The sequence below is a fragment of the Pleuronectes platessa genome, chromosome 2, assembly GCF_947347685.1.
Source record: "Pleuronectes platessa chromosome 2, fPlePla1.1, whole genome shotgun sequence".
Taxonomy (NCBI): Eukaryota; Metazoa; Chordata; class Actinopteri; order Pleuronectiformes; family Pleuronectidae; genus Pleuronectes; species Pleuronectes platessa.
In genome coordinates, this window is record NC_070627.1 from 22,495,057 (window position 1) to 22,512,154 (window position 17,098).

The 17,098-nt window shown below is 43.4% G+C and overlaps 1 protein-coding gene across 1 annotated transcript in view; it reads right to left on the minus strand.

Annotated features, from left to right (window-relative positions):
* cdh4 (cadherin 4, type 1, R-cadherin (retinal)) overlaps nucleotides 1-17,098 on the minus strand; it is a 76,574-nt gene that overhangs the window by 24,669 nt on the left and 34,807 nt on the right. The window contains exons 5-6 of the mRNA XM_053411213.1: nucleotides 15,597-15,741; nucleotides 5,304-5,476 (exon numbers count right to left, since the gene is read on the minus strand). Of these exons, the coding sequence (XP_053267188.1) occupies nucleotides 5,304-5,476; nucleotides 15,597-15,741 (318 nt within the window). The remainder of the gene's footprint in view (nucleotides 1-5,303; nucleotides 5,477-15,596; nucleotides 15,742-17,098) is intronic.

The window sequence follows — 17,098 nt, forward strand, 5'->3', positions numbered from 1 at the left end:
AATGATACTGTGAGTATTTTTCTAAGAGCTGCTGAAAAGAAGAAAAATATATATATATAATAAGTCTAAGGTAGAAAATCATCTACAAGATGAAAGTGGCATAAACTAAAGTGGCATAAGTGAAATAATTCACTCTTATCTGAAGATGAAAAGGTCAAATTCAATACTCGCTGTGTTCACATAGTAAGGTGGATATTGAGTTGATCTTTTCTCGACGGAATGTTGGCTGCAAGCAGTCAGCTTCCACCTACATGCATCCACATGCTTCATTCAGCAACACGCTCACAATCCTCTGAAGGATGTGTTGTCTTGCTTCTGGAGCTCGGGTGTGAGACGGCGAGTTAACATAACTCGCCGCCTCACAGACGATAAAGCCTCAGGCCCATTTCAGATGCCTGCTCTCAGCCTCTATCCTCAGTTAGGCTCTGGAGAACTTAATAGAGCCAGGCTGTGGGCTCTCGTGTCCTTGGAGTCCAGGAGATGTCCTAATCGAGGGCGAGACAGTCCAACGCTAAGCTGGCATCAGTCCGACGGACAGCCTGGCGCCAGCCCACACCACACCATGCCACACCAGAGCGTTCCAACCCGGGGCTCATGGGAGATTTAGACAGCCTGGGGTAATGAAAGACAACAGCTCTGCCTGCCAGTGGAGCTGGTGCAATGGAGGGAGGGCACCAGGGGGGAACATCCACGCCAGCTGTGGCACCCTGACATCTCCCTCTATGCTACCTGCTGCATTCGAGTAGTACTTCATTACAACTGTACTTCTCCATAGGAAGCCTGCTGGTTTCATCTATTTCTACAACATACAACATATTTATCTTTGATCATTTCTGGGTAGCAACTCAATTTGATGTGAATATAGGGAGGAATATATCAACATCTTTGCTTCTGCCTGAGCCTGTTCAGTCACCAACACAAATGTTGCATACACCGTCCATATCTTTTATGCCTATCCTACAATGTGTGATGAGGACTGAATAAAACTCAATCACTAAAAAAAAGATACTCCAATCAGTCAACAAGATACTGGTTGAATCTAAAAATCTAAATATCAAAAATATAAACTATCACCTTCACTTCCTGCCATCGTAATTTGAATCTTATCTTTACTGTGGCTCAAGAGGTAGATAGGGTCGTCTTCACATCAGAAGATCAGCGGGTCGATCCCCGTTCTGTATGAACTTCAAATCGCCCCCGACGGCAGCACTGGCAGTGTATGAATGATGTGTCATAAAGAAAGTGCTGCACATAGAAGCAATGAATGAATGGATGAATGGCTGGACAGCAAAACGGTGCTGTAAATTTCCTCTAAGTGGTCCTGAAGAGGAAAGTGGTATATAAATACAGACCATTTACAATAACTACCGTATACCTCTATATCTCTTAAATGCTGAGCACCAGAACAACACACAAGTAGCCATGTTATACTTATACACACATATGACCAGCTCTTTTAGGCTGTGGGATAACATGAGATCATCGTGCATTATTGTGCGATCGTGTCACATTGAGTCTTCCCCTGTATGAAAGGTGCTGTACAAATCAAAATTGACTGATGTGGTGTCCGAACAATCAATAATAATTCCTTACCGGGAAAATTCACATGAACGCCATCTCCAGTCGGAAAACAACTCAGAGAGACTGTGAAACTATGTTGTACCTTTAAACGCATGAATACAAGACGTTTTATTTACAGCGTCCATGTTTCTCACATTCTGACCTCCGAGCACAAGAACACACCTCATCCGATGACTGCTTCACAACTTGGGAAACTGTCCCTTCCAAGCAGCACATGCTCTCACAGTTAGTCCCACGATTATACCCATTCGACGAGGATGGAATTCGAACCCACGCATGCATAGCACAATAGATTAACAGTCCATCACCTTAACCACTGGGCCGCCGTGTTTGTACAGTGGCGGCGGGTCATTGGTATTCACTGGTGTCAGAGGGAAGTGACACTGAGCTAACCTCCATGTACCTCTCTGACTCCTCAACACGAGACAACCTGTTTCACCCCTTAATTAGCACATGAATATTCCAGTTACACGGCAGCATGGTGCATGTGGAGTTGAGGTGTGAGAGAGAGTGAGACGGGAGAGGAAACAGAGGATAAACAGCGTGTGCAGCAAAGGTGTTTATCGGGAATTCATTGTCTCTAGAGTGAGAATTCATATTCATATATTTGTGTCGATGCATGTCTTACGCCATTGTGACTTCTGGGATCAGGTTTATCATTCTTCAGTGAGATGCATTAAACCGTGTGAGCTTCACTGCGTCTCCCACCACAACCATAGCTGCCCGGGGGTGTGTTTGTGAACTGGTGCCCGTGTGTTGGAGCATGTTTCTATGTTTAAGCTGACGACCTTGACAGCAGGTGGGTGAACTCCCAGGTGTGTCCCAGTTTTAGTGGGAGGATCAGAGGCAGGTGGGACTGAGCCGGGCTTGATGTGTCCAGATTAATGAGCTCTCTCTCACTCACATCACTTGCTACTGCTGCCGCCCGGGCCAAGCTGGAAACAGGGACACAGAGCTGGCCCACGTTCACTAAACTCATTTATATTGTCACACAAATGTATCAGGCTATCATGCCATGCCAGCTCGCTATAAAAATTTGGATAAGGAACGAGCATTGATGTATTGTTTTCCTCTGTTTTCCAAACCTGTTTCTGTTCTTGAGATTTTAACTGTAATCATTCTCCAAATACGCTCGCCTTACTGTTAGTGAAGTCCTGTTTTAATGTCCAAAGTGATCTCTAGTGCCGAGATGGACCAGCAGGACTTCCCAGAATATAAACATAATGACACACTTTCGTCTGGGCTCTCATGTCGCTGATAAAATCAACCAACAAAGTTATGAGAATGATCCAAATAATGAAAGCACATGGATCTTAACGTTTCCCCATTTTCGCCAGTTGTATAATCTTAAAATTTGAACCATAGAGATAAGGGACGGTGTGCGTGTGTGTGTCTCTCTCTGTGTGAATGTGTGTGTGTGTACACAGTATGACAGTTAAAGGCTGCAGGCTGGAACAATCTGCCATGGTTAATGCCCACAGTCACCTGATCCCAGTTTGGGATAAACAGACGTATACCCTGCGTGACCTCCACCATTAGTGGAATAAGACAGAAGATGCAGCGGGGACAGTGTGTTTGAGGTATTGTTGGTGGTGTGTGGGATGGGGAACAACCACAGCAAGCAATGGCCACACACAAACCAGTGGTGGATCATTATATGTGATCTGCTCCATACAGTGACCAAAACATTAGATATTTTCCTGTCATTTGTTTTGCTACACGATGAGAAAACAGGAAAAAAAATTTCACAATAAAAGTTTCACCAAAAGCAATGTAACAAAGTTTCAATATTTTGTGCCAGAAAAATAATTTAATCATTATTTAAAAAAAATTCAGCCCTTCATCACTCTTATCTTTTAATGAGCACAGATTGAATCAGATTTATGAAAAAATCTTTGATTTAACTAAACTTTATTTAACAGAGACATATTATGCCCATTTTACCGCAAGTTGAAATGGTTCCTTGGGATCTTAATGAAATGTCTGTAACATATTTTGGTCAAAATACCACAAGGGTAATTTAAAACAGCACCTTTTTACCCTGTCTAAAACAGCCCTGTTAAAGTATCATTATAGAGAACGCTCTTCTCATTGATTTACGGTAGCAGTATTGCCCGTTTATTAGATGTGTTACGGCTTCTGTGTGTATGACGTATGTTGTCAATTCCCTTGTTACCTGTGCATGAGACGGATGAATAGAGCCGATGCACATGAGAATAAAGTACTTAAACAGACGCTACGCTCATACTTTTTACACCAAGTTACACTGCGTGAGTCAAGATAACTTAACAAGCCCTCCTCAGTTTGACCTGTTTTTAGTGTCGGGCTGAAATCACATCGCGTCAACACCCACCGTGGCCCTTCGCGATGCTTGTTTTAATTAAACAGTCGGATTCCCCTGGTCCGCACCAATTCTCAGTCAGCTGCTAGGCGCCAGCCGGAGGGTTCCCCCAGCGGTCGCTGTAGCTGAGGTGATCCGCGAGAAGGGCCCGACACGCGACCAGAGTGGCCGCCGCTGACCGCGTACCCGGTCCCCTCCAACGGCCCGCCTTCCGCGCCGGCGATGGACACCGCCCCGCGGTCCAAGAGAAAGAAAGCCCCCCCACCAGTGATGCCGTGAGGTGCCACCGGATGAGGACCTCCCGGTGCCGCACACTGAGCCTCCGGCAGCGCGGAGAGGAGGGCGACGGAGCGACTGCTCCCCCAGCCGCGGCACGTGCCCAGCGGTTTTACCACAAATATGAACATCGGCCAATGATATCGGTGAAAGTCAAGTTTATCACCGATAAGCCGATATCACTAAACGAGGCGAATATCGGCCGCTACCGATGTTCGGCCGATAAATCGGTGCATCCCTATTCAATATATATCAATATAAGGCTATAAAGGAGGTATAATGATGGCCAGCCCTAGTTTATACAATGTATGCATGTGCAAATAATAAATTACATAATAGCCAGTGAAATCTAATTTGAAATGATGACAGTTCCGGTTGAAAGACAAATTGTTCGGGAATTGTAATACAATTTTGGATTGACATTTTTTTTCTGGGTTGAATGATGGCAAAACTTTGAGATACAATATTTCTAAACAATGCTACAATAGCTTACGAGTATTGCAGCTAACTTGAATCTGACTCATTCAACATTTCTCTGACCATAGGAGACAAAAGCTGGAAGTGAAGCTCTACCTGGCTGTGTGTTTGTTTGTGTGTGTGTGTGTGTGTGTGTGTGTGTGTGTGTGTGTGTGTGTGTGTCTGGATATGGTGCAAGGTATTCTCCCAGCAGAGCGGCTTTGTGAAATAATAAATGACTTAGTGGAACTGCTGTGTTGTTTTCAACTTTGTTCTTGAGCGGATGGGACATGGGGGAGCGAGTCCACCAGAGTGTCGGGAAGTCAAGTACACAGTCAGTATGGGAAGAGCCAAAGAGTAGCTCGGCAGTTTGGAAAACAGGGGGGAAGAGCAAAGTATCTGCAATTCCAGTGTAGAAGACTAGAAAAAATACTTTCAAAAATTGTAAAAAGTAATCTGTACTCCGGCCTAATTAAATAGGTGGTGTGAAACCATCGAATATAAGCCCGGGTTTTATGTTATTGCCGTGTGGGCACATATTTCAATTAGGCGCATTGCTTAATTAAATTGAGAGCTGACAATATAATAAAGAAACCCAACCATGCAATGGCAGTAGCGGGGATACACAGCACATAAGGTTTACACTGACCTCTCTGTCCAGGCCGGCTGCCACTGTCACGATGTCTCCGGTCTCACTGTTGATGGTGAACATGTTGGGGATGGGGCTGTGGGGGGTCTGAGAGAGGATTCGGTAGCGGACCATGCCGTTCGCGGTGGTGGAGTCGTCCGCGTCGGTGGCTGTCACCTGCATCACAGACGAGCCTGTGGAGAGAGAGTTGGTTAGCAGGGAAGACCAGGAAAAAGCAAGGTCAAAGGTCAGAAAAGGTCAAGCTGGAAAGAGGTAAAGAAGTAAAACAAGCCGTCATTAAATTACAACAATGTGCTTTGTAAGGTCTTCTGCCCACATACATTTTGAAAATACATACTGTGCACAGAAGCTTTCTTGCAAGGCCATTACTTTTAATGAATTTGCGGCCAATATCAAAGAGAAGAAAGAAAACTCAGAAGAGAACAACCCCATTTATGAACTAGAAAGAAGTCATTCAGACTTAGCAAATTGCTGTGACATTCTCTGTTCTTTGGGAAGCAACTTTTAGTGAGCGCTCTTTCAAAGCACCGCGCAAAATCACAAACAAAACCTGTTAAATGGGCCCCTATTTTAAGTTGTGCTGTTTCGTTCTCTCTATATAGCCAAGGCAAAGTTTCCATCTCTGCAGAGTCCATTTAGTAATGAGCAGCGCTGGGTCGTCTGCCATTTCCACCATCCATTATTTCAGCCTTCAGCGGAACTGTGGCTGCCCTTAATGCTCCCATGCTCTCTCCCTATTTGTCTTAGAATCACAGATAAACACTGCCATTTAAGGCAGACAGCGCAGAGGTTGTGAGGTGGCACGAGTGTGTGGGTAAAAAGTGCACGCGTTCCCCTGCGTCTACTCACACATACGTCTGCGCATCTGTATGCATGTGCCTGTGTGTGTCCTCGCCGCACGCATCAGGGTGACAAGGGCCTGTGTCCCCACATCTTCCCCCGAGCAGAATTATTGATTCGCACGAGTTTGTCAGCTAGGCTCACAAATGCGATCAGGCAATTAGGAGCACTTTGTGCTGGAAAGAGGAGAGATCACCTCGCCTCTCTCGCAGGCTTCTGTGAAAATGTCACTTTCCATCAGGCAGCCATTTACAGACTGCCACCACCGCCGCGGCTGCTCAGAGGAAAAGAGTGTCAGCTCGCAGGAGGAGGACGGCAGAGAGAAGAGTCGGCTGAAGCACAAACATGCTTGAAAAGGAGAAAGTGCTAATTAAAACGCCTACATGCTAGATTGCCTTCTCTAAATTAATTCAAATAAAACATTTCTGATGGATTTTTTCAAATGTAGCACTGTTTTCCTGATAGTGGGCACCGGAGAGTGTCTCAGCAAACTAATGCATAAGCACGCTGTTTACCTCAGTGGGCTCGATGGTGGGGGGTGGGTACCATGCTGAGGAGAAACAAAACCGGTATCATCAATAAAAAAAGGTCGACAAAAGATGTCTCTTACGGAACAGCAGAAATAAGAAAGTCAAGTTTTGCCTCAGCACCTTTCTAATCACCAATTAATGTAAATGAAAGTAAGCATAGTGGAAGCAGGAGAGCTGCTGGATCCATGGCAGGCCTGACAGTCCCCCGTGGGCCTCAGCAGTTACAGGTGTCTCCATTCCCATAATTGGGTGTAGTTGGCACTATCATTCCTGTGACAGCCTGCATGGACAGGATAATTGTAGCCTCGAATTTCTATTTCAAACTTCATTAAGTTTCAAAGCAGGATTTGTCACTTTGTCCAGCGAGGAAAAGAAAGAGAGTCCAGGAAAAGACAGGGAGAAGAAAAACAAGCACTGCAGCTCCACCAAGGACAGCCACGATTTATAATCAACCTCTCCGGTCCCGCAGGAAGGGAGGAGATGTGATAGGGAGCCACACGTTGGCCTTTCATAACAACGAGGAGGATTCAGTTCTCTGATGATGATGCGCTTTTAGATTCAAAGAGGGATGGCCATGCCTGAAACGGTTAATCTCCGAGCCTGTTTAATTCCTCTTTAATTTGAACGCTAATTCCAAATCCTAATTGCTTTTCGGCAAAAATCGCTGGAGCTGAACATTTCCGTGGTCGACCATTTCACTCACATGACCGCAGATCGCTGGTGAGGACTCTCAGCTACCTAAACGTAAGTCGACCAGAGAAGAGGAAGAAATCAGCAGATGACGGACTGAGCAGAAACACGAAGACACACAGATGCAAAGATAGAAAGCAGCGGAGGAAATTGCAAAGCAGAGAAAAAGATTAAGATTAAGAATAAAGCTGCGACGGTTTTTAAAAACCATTAAAGGCAAAGGTGCAAGGGGAAGTCTGGGGGTGAGAGGGCAGGGGATGGACGGCATAAGAGGATAATAACTCCGTGGAGAGAAGATAGAGGTTGCCTGGTTTGAAGGAAAGAGTGGCCACGGTACAGCAGAGAGAGAAGGAGAATCAAGGGTGGAGAGGTTTAAAGCACGAGAGAGGAGAGGTTGAAAGAGAAAAAGGCGGAAGCCCGGTGAATCTTGGTGGAAGGGAAGGAGGGGGAGGCAATGCTCACACAAAACCCACTAATGGAGATCACAGCTCTCATAGGACACGAGGACACAGTCGCACCATTCAGACCATTCAGACCATTCACAATCATTCCGGTTTAGAACGACTATCGAGCGGCCAACAAGGGCAAACGCACAGGAACCTTCATGGAACCTTGATCTCTCTTATTGCATGATAGACATTCTTGCTGATCTGTATCTACCCGCTGGTATACAGGGTCATAGTATCAGTACAAAATCGATAAGCAGTTGCGTTAGCATATTGTTTGTGTAGTTTTTTTACAGCAGCATTTCACCTTTTCCACACACAAAACTACTTAACCAGCAGAAACAAACATCTGAATCCAGTCTCCTGTGGCCCGGATGGAGCTTGGTCAGGATCACCTCATCAGGGTTGTGCTGCAAATACCGTTCATGCATAATTCAATGTTTCTGATCCATTACGTGGAATTAAAGTTGAGATAGCTATGCCTCTGCTGCACGGAATTTGACCATTCCTCTTCATTACTTCTACAGAGGTCAAGCTTTCAGTTTTCACCCGCGTCTGTTTGTCTGTTGGTTTATTTGTTGGCACCATATAAACTAGGAGGAGGAATGGAGCCTTAGAAGAACCCATTAAAGGAGTCATTTTATTCCGTTTCAGTTTTACTTTTTCTTCTTGCGTGTTATAGTTTTTTTGTGTATTGTTCTTTGTGTGTTTTAAAGTTTTTATGTAAGATCTGCCAAGTTAAAAATGTGTCAATAAAACCACCTCATGACGTGTTTTCTGCATTGGCACTAAGACTTATATAAGCCGTTTTCAGACATGGCCTCCGGGTAAAATCCGGAGAATTGGCTACAGAGTTTACCCAGACGCTGCCTTTCTCACACAGCGGGAGGTTCTCTACACAGATTCGCTCACAACAGCATCCGATCCTCCGTATTATTCAGGCGATAGGTGGAGGCATCAGGGTGCAGCGGGACGAGACAGGAAGTGACGCATTAACTCTGATGCGTAGATCACATGGTCATGTTTACAGCACCCCAAACACCGTCATCAGCTCTTATCACCAAAAACTCTGTCTCATCGGTTTCTTTTACGTGCTCTATTTTTTTTTTTCGCCGTCTGTCATAAGCTAGAAGCAATCAACTAAACAAGGAGAGAGAGAGTACCGTGAGAGGGAGATAGAAAAACAGCACCCCTGCCCCCCCCCCTGGGAGGGCCAATCGACTGTAAGAAAAGGCACTCAGCTGCTGGTTGTGATCTCACTCTCTCATTTCAGATGGCCTTTTTATTTTTTGAGAAAGACGATCCATAAAAGGGAACAACTTGCTGTCAGAGTTGGGGAGGGGGGGGAGGGCAGGAGAAAGGACTGAACATCACAAGGCAGATGTTCTGAGTACACGGCAGCCTCTGAACACAAGAGCTTTCTGAAGGAGTCACGCCATGTCGACAAATTTCTTATCCGCAGGCTTGAAGAGTTTCAGATGATTTTAGTGAGCTTGTAAAGGCAGTGGTGTTTCATGTGTTTATTTTTTATTTTATGTAGCCTAAAATAACTCGCATATACATTTTTGCACGGCAGGTTTCACAGGATTAGCCTCCGAGTTTTCACAATCAATCTCATTTACTCCTCATTAACAGCAAGTAAGTGTGATCAGCCTGCTCACTTTGCCAAGTACCGTTTTGTTAGGTTTGATTGCCAGTGCAAATTGAATTCCATTAGTCACAGGTTTGTCTGGTGCCGAGCGGGGGCCGTTTCAAACGGATCCTGACTGACAGCCTGATCCGATCTCTCCCTGTGTAACATCTGGTGACGAGGATAAGGGTGGTTCCCTGTAGGTCTCTGTCTTTGATGGCTTCCCCACAGTGCTAGATGTGAAGATGTGTCGATATGCTTCAGAGAACCTCAGATATCAGGGTCTGTAGATACATGATGTGATACTGCTGCAACCTTAAACACATATCTCCCCTTTACATGGAATTAAGAAAAAATACAAGGGTTTGTACACACTTTTCAAATATAACAAATATTACATTTGAACTGCTTCTGTTTATTCAGATGCTCAGGGAGCACACCAAAGATTAAAGGCCTGTGTTCAGAGGTTTCTTCACTATTTTTCCTACTGGTGTGGGTGAAAACTTGGAATTGAACTTTTCTACTTTTCATACATCACAGTTCATCTTTCTGTTAAGACACTGGTGGATAAAAATACCTTCGGCTAACTGTTGAAACAATGGAGCATGAGCACTGAGTTGGCTGCATGCCAAAAATCCCATCTGTACCAGTGAAATAATTTAAATTGTATCAAGCAAAGCACTGAATTGTTTTACCTTTCTGTTTAAGGGTTCCATATTTTACATATATTCATTGTTTTATTTGAAGGTTTGATATGAGAAAATATAGATTTGTAATTTTAGTGCAAAACAACACCTCAGTGTAGATTTACATGTCCTCCCCCTCATGCTTTGCCCTGAAGCGCTGATCATAACATGTTTTTTGAGTGATGCATGACCAGGCCAATTACAGGTCTAGCCTGCAAATGTAGCATGGTAAATGCCATTGGCGATGGTCATGAAAATGAGCCCAGCAGACAAAGTCAAATTAGGACTAAAATGCTCCTGCTGGATTTGTCTGGATCATCTGGGGGCATCGGTGGACGATGTAGGAGTGAGGTAGCCCACTGCCTCTGCCTCCAGCCAGGGGAGACTGAATCTGTGACCATGGGGGATACCCAGTAGGTGGGTGATGGGCAGCTGGGACAGCAGAGAGTGGACTGTGGCGAGTGGACTACGAGAAGGAGAAGGAGCAGTCATCCTTTCTATCACTGCCAGACAGTGTCTAGTGTGTATGGAATTGACCGGGATTGCAAGCGAGAGTGAAATGCTACAGCAAGTGCATGGAAAAAACGTCAACCAGGGGTGGCATGTACTGGGAACTTATGGTGGAAATATGATGAGCCAGGGCAGCAGCTATGGATACAGCTACTTATCCTCTTTTCAGAGCTCCGACTCCAGGTGGCTTTCAGTCATAATAATACCTGGATTTCAGTCCAAGTGTCATAACTGATAAAACTACAAAAAAACACAAGACAAATGTAACCAAACGATCAGGGGAGGAATAGTGTTAACAGGATTAAAAGTAGAAAAGATTGTTGAAGAGGTGGAGCAAAACACTCAGATTTCAGGAGAAACCTTTGAGAAAGACAGAACAGTGGGCCAGGGAGACGTCGTGGCCTAAAGCTGTGACTGTCGAGTTCTGACATCACAAAGAAACATAAGTACTGACAGCTCGTTTTAAAACACTGTCTCTGAATATGGAATGTGTGCCCTTCTCTGTGATTTTAACATTTTGGCATTTTCACAGTATTTACATGGCACTCAGAGCTGCTTTATAATCAAAAAAGCAGCAAAGAGTGAGGCAATCTCACTTTCTACAATACGGGACCTTTAAACAAATTGCACAAAGCAGCAGTGGTATCTAGTCATGCAAATAATTTCCTCTTAGGAAAGGTTTTAGACACGTCTTGTGTGATACTGTAAGACTTAATATATCATGATGTAGTTATAGATATCAATATTTTCTGATGTATTATCAATGATCAGACCTGCGGGCAGGGAGAGAAGGAAAACTGAGGTATTCCAGCAGCATCACTGCCATGTCACCTGCCATAATGTGATAGGACGGAAAAAGTCTGTCGCCTGAGGTTCCACCTGAGGGATTTCCATGGTCATCTTTTTATGCCACTGAATAATTTAAGCCAAATGCAAATGCAGGATGCACAACAGAGGATTCCGTGAAGCTCGGCTGTGATCTCGCGGCTCATTTAATAATCACTGAAAATGTCAGTGGTGATATGACGTTTCCATCAGTTATTGAGGAAATATCCACAATAATAATGTAAGAATAGTGAATTGAGAATTATTTGTGCTGGATGGTGTCTTACTCCATTTTAGTTTGGATCATGAACTGTGTCCCAAAACCTTTGAAGGATCGGTGCAGGGTTTCACCTACAATGGCCACAAGCCGCTGCTTCTTAAAGAAAAGTCAGGAAGGAGGCGGTCTTCTTAGGCTGCGTAGACCACATGGGCCGAACAAAAATGAGACAGTCTGGAGGAGAGAGGATTTCAATGATCAGCTCATTCCGCCCTTATTCATGTTTACTTGGACACAACAGGAAAGTTTTACTGCTGCTAGTTTGTTTTTTTACCGTACATCTCGATCACCACCTGCTGATACCTGGCTAAATAAATGTCCACTAAATGTGTTTAAAAGATGGTTTCATTCATTATCGGAAGTTCTCATCCCACCAATGCATGTACAAGTGTTCAAGTTTCCATCAAGTTTGGTTTTTATTGGTTATTTTATTATACAAACTAAGTGAAATGTCACGATTGACAGGTGAGACTGACTCCTGCGGCTCAATCTACTGTGCAGACTCATACCGGACATACTGCAGTTTCATTTCTGGATGGTGCGAGCATGTGCGTCATCCATCTATATATGTTCTAAGGATCAGATGAGTCATGTACTAAATGTTAATGTTTTGGAGGTTGCACTATTTGTTCTGATCCTGTCTAAACAAAGGTGTATAGAGTTTAATCAGTCAGAAAGGATATTAATCAATGCCCACTACATCCAGCGTACATCTTACAGTTGGCTGTGTTTCTTGTTTGTGTTCAGGGTTGGAATCGGTTCAGCTGGGGATGAAAATAAACTTCTGCAAAACTGTGGCTTCATTAATAGTGCGTAAAAGTGGCGGAGGACATGTTAAAGGATTAAATGGGCCAGAGAAGTATAAAATGTCTCCTTGAACCCAAACTGGAGATGAATCACACTCATTCGTGTTTTCTTCAACTAAACAGGCAATTAGGAAAACGTTGGTTTGTAGCATATTTGCCTAATTAAAATGAATCAATTCAGAGACCAGTGACTGAGCTTTACACACAGTTTGCCTTGTTGACACCACACTCCCCACACCTGACGCTGTACGCTACACAAACAAATGTTACTTGGCAGTGATTTTTTTAATGACGAGCAGAGCAATTATGCCGTACATGCTGAAATATGTTTCTTCTTAATTGGTATAACAGATTGCATTCTGTTCAAAACAAAAATTGGACTCAAAGACTTTTGTCGTCACACGCTTCCATTTGAAACTAAGCAGAGAGTATCAGAGTGAAAAAGGAAGAAAGTAGCAGTGGGAATGTCTGGTTGCCCTCGCTAATTAGGAGCGCTGTATATGCTGCAGACCCGTGCTCCACTGAGGAGGAACCGGTACTCACACACACACACACATGCACGCACAAAGACACACACATACTCACTGATCCATACACACACGTACGCAAGCACAACATGGTTTCCTATATTGTTTACAAATCCCCCTGAGATTAAACTGCAGCCGAACAGTATCTGAACACTGTGAAGACACACACGGGTCCTCGGGGTCTGATTGTTAGAGCAAGAGTTCTTCCAGTAGAGACAAGAGGGCTACTTGTATATTCTGCTCTTGTCTCTCGCTTGGCACTGACCAACCCTGTTTCGCGATTTCAGAGGGAAGGTCTACATCACTCCGTGCTCTGTAGAATTTGATAATGATGCATCCAGCCAAGATACAGTAACAGAAATATCTCATGAGCGTGCCCTCGTCTGAACCAACCCAAAACTTCACGTTGCGGAAAATTCACACCTCGAGGTGTTGTTCGTGCTGTTCAAGTCCAAGACTATTCAAAACCACTGGAAGTGAGACCATAAGATGTAAGACTGTGTGTGATGGAAAAAGTTGGAACGTGGTTGATTTGAGATTCGAATAAGATGACGAACAAGCTCACACCATATAAAAGGACATAAACAGGATCTTCACACAAGAGATTATAAAGTACAATCATCTTTTGTCTAGAAATGTTTAAACATAAAGATGTTTATGGATATGATAGATATCCATAAAGGGATAATTGCCTTCAGAATTCCCTACAGAGTAAAGTATAAAAGCAAACAGTATACGTGGTAATTTTCTGGGCATTAAATTGCCAGGTTCTACAATCTAAACTATACAATCATCACCGATTACCTGTTCCCGATACACAGGTATTTTAAGGCTTTCAAAATGAGTGAGATAATCAGAACTGAACAAAGCGTTTTCAAATCTTTCCACTGTAACACAAGGTGATTGCACTTCCTGTTCACAAAACAACTTCTGAGCTTGTATATTATTGCTGTCGAAACTGAATTAGAGCATTTCGAATTGTAAATATTGTCAATATTGTGGTATTTACAATATGAAATCGGGGAGTCGTGTCATATGAAAGGAGCAATAGACAATAAGAGTGAACCGACCAAGGAGGATATGAATAACCTCCTATGTGCAGATGCATTAGATGACTTCTCTTCTGCATTTAACAAACGATTAAATGTAAATCCCCACATCTACTTGTTGAGGCTGCCACACAGGTCGCGAGATAAATTTGAGTTGTGATTTGATGAACAAAAGAGGAAGGAAGAAGAAAAGACCCACTGCTGTTTTGGGCTCTCTTCTTCTTTTTAAATATGTAATAGTTGTACTTCTTCGGGAGTATAAAAATATTAAAATGTTAACATAAGTATGGAAATTTGATCCACTGCAACGGAGGTGACTGAGGTCGAAGGTAGACACTTTATTTAACAACTGAAGCTTAGTCATTTTGTATTTTGTCCATATACTTTCCAAGAATCCAGGATGTTTTTTTCCCTTTACTTTCATAAAATTGAATCTACAGGAACAATATCCTATTCATTGTGTGCCTAAAAGCTTTATGATAAAAGTCAACAAATAGAAGTCTATATTAGGGCTGCAACAGCTAATCGATATAATCGATCGGGTCTGTTATTATACAATGCACAGTGTCAATATCTTCTTAGGTGGTAAATCAAGTTGTAAAGCACGAAAACAACCTGCTGGAAGATGTTGCATTGCAGAGATTTATGTAAACACAGACATGAACTCAGCTCAGTGCAGCATGTCAGTTCTGAGTGAGGAGAGGAAGCCGTTTTAACTTTTCTTAACAAAGTTTTACTATCCAGTATTCTCAAATTATATAGTAAGATTTAAAAAAAAAAATTGTCATTCATATGTGTATGGAAATTTACAAATCAATTGAATTATTAAAGGATATTATAATCTTTAATTCTGGTTAAATATTTAAATAATTCACCTCAATTTAAGATACCTTAAATTAAGTTCTAACTTGTCAGAATGGTGTTATAGTTATAATTAACTTTAATTATGACTCATCTGAATTAAATCTGGGATTATCTTCACTTTTAAGCTGTAGATGTATGTAATACATATAAAAACAGTGTTGTACAAGAAGCTGAAGTTGCTTTTTGAAAAAACTGCTGAAAAGGGTAAACTGTAGTTTGGGAGTTTGTGTTGTATGGAAATCACAGATCCTTTTCTTTCCACAGCACAATTCCACTACAACAGGGATTTTAAAGTGTCACATTATAGGAACCAACCAAACAGAGCCTTCAGGATCTACACTTTACATGTATTGTGGTAGAGTGACATACTGAACACATTTGTCCCCATCAATATTGTGTATAAATAAGCTCAGTGATAAACTCAGTGTGTGATAATACAGCATTTCAGCATCATATAGTGTTCACAGCGTGTTATGTGCATCACAATCTTTGATTGTGTTGGGTTTCTCCATTCAATGTTGTGTGTCGTTGTTGTCACGTGATTGTCTGGCTGTGTGGCACATGATGAAGGACAAAATAAACATGTATTTATTTATCTAGACGAAACTCTTACCTGGTTTGGAGCCTTCAGCCACAGAGCCATTGTACACCTGGTTGTGAAACTCAGGCCTGTTGTCGTTCATGTCGATCACATAGATGTACAGATCGATTGGATTCTCCACCTGGTTACCGTTCATGTCCACTGCATGCGCTCGCAGCTGTGAACATACAGAATAAGCACAAACGAGGAAGGGATCATTAGAATTGAATAATGTATATTGGCGTGAACTGATGAATGTAGCTTGACTGATAACAGGCCATTGGCTCGATTGATGTAACAGTGTGAGATCTGTGCTGGACTGGAACAAGGAACAATTTGTATTCTATTTCTTGTCTGTCAGCAGGGCACCAGTATACTGATGGTATCCTGGCAAGGCACCACAATAACACAGACAGGGGCAAAGTAGTGAAAATGCTCCAGACACAAACAACACCTATTTTACTGTTAGCCCAGCCAGGGTCCTAAAGCATATCCGAGAGGTGTTGCTGCTCAAGCTGTGGCTTCCTTTTTAGTTCGGGGGAGAATGTTTGTCTCAATTTATTTTGACAAAGGAAGCCATTTGGATGGTTGTCTTGCAATGATGAGCTGTTCCCGGACAATTCACAGTGTGAGGATAGAGACGGCGAGGACGTGGAGAATGAGGAAAAAAAAAGAAGCAGGACTGGGAACAGGCGAGATGAGATGGGAAGAGGAGAGGAGGAGTGTGACTGAGCCTTGTGCAAGTAAATGAGAGATGAAAATACAAAGAGGCAGTGTGGGGGTGTGGGGGCTCGAGCGGGGAGGACTGACAAAAGCAATCATCATCTACACTGGGATGTCTTAATCTCCGGTGCTGCTGCTACACACCCTCTACTCCCCACCAATCCCCACTAATGACATCTAACATAACGCAAAGCTTTGTAATAGCCTGGAACCAAACCGGCACCGTTCACCGTGACTTACATTACTCTCATTCAATTGCCTAGAAAATCATATCCTCTGCAGAAATGTTATTCAATCACAGCTTGGCTCGGTAAAAGGAGAAGAGCTCTCGTCCTGGCTAAAAACCGACATGCTGCCGGCAAAATGTTTTGCCACAACACAGTCGAGGAGTTTCTGCCTGCCAGCCTATTTACAGCGAGTGGTGATGTATTGTGGAGTGACATGAACGATTGAATGGCGGCACCTGCCTCTGCCGCTACAAAACTAATCACGTCGGCTTTTGTGTCAGCTGTCGAGGACGTATCACAACATACCCAAACACACGCCCGCCCCAGCATTCACAAGCACATCCCAACACATGTTTAACATGGACGCTGACACAAGCGGACACACACACACACTTGGGAGACACACACACACACACACACACAGACACACACACGCATAGCCAATCAAAAGAGCCCTCTTTAGCCACTTAATGATCCTCAAGATGCTAGTTTTCGATTGGCTGAAGCACAGCAAACAAACATGGAGAGGATACCCAACAAACAAGCCCAATCTGTTTTCTCAGCTGTGAGCGCTGCATGCTGAGG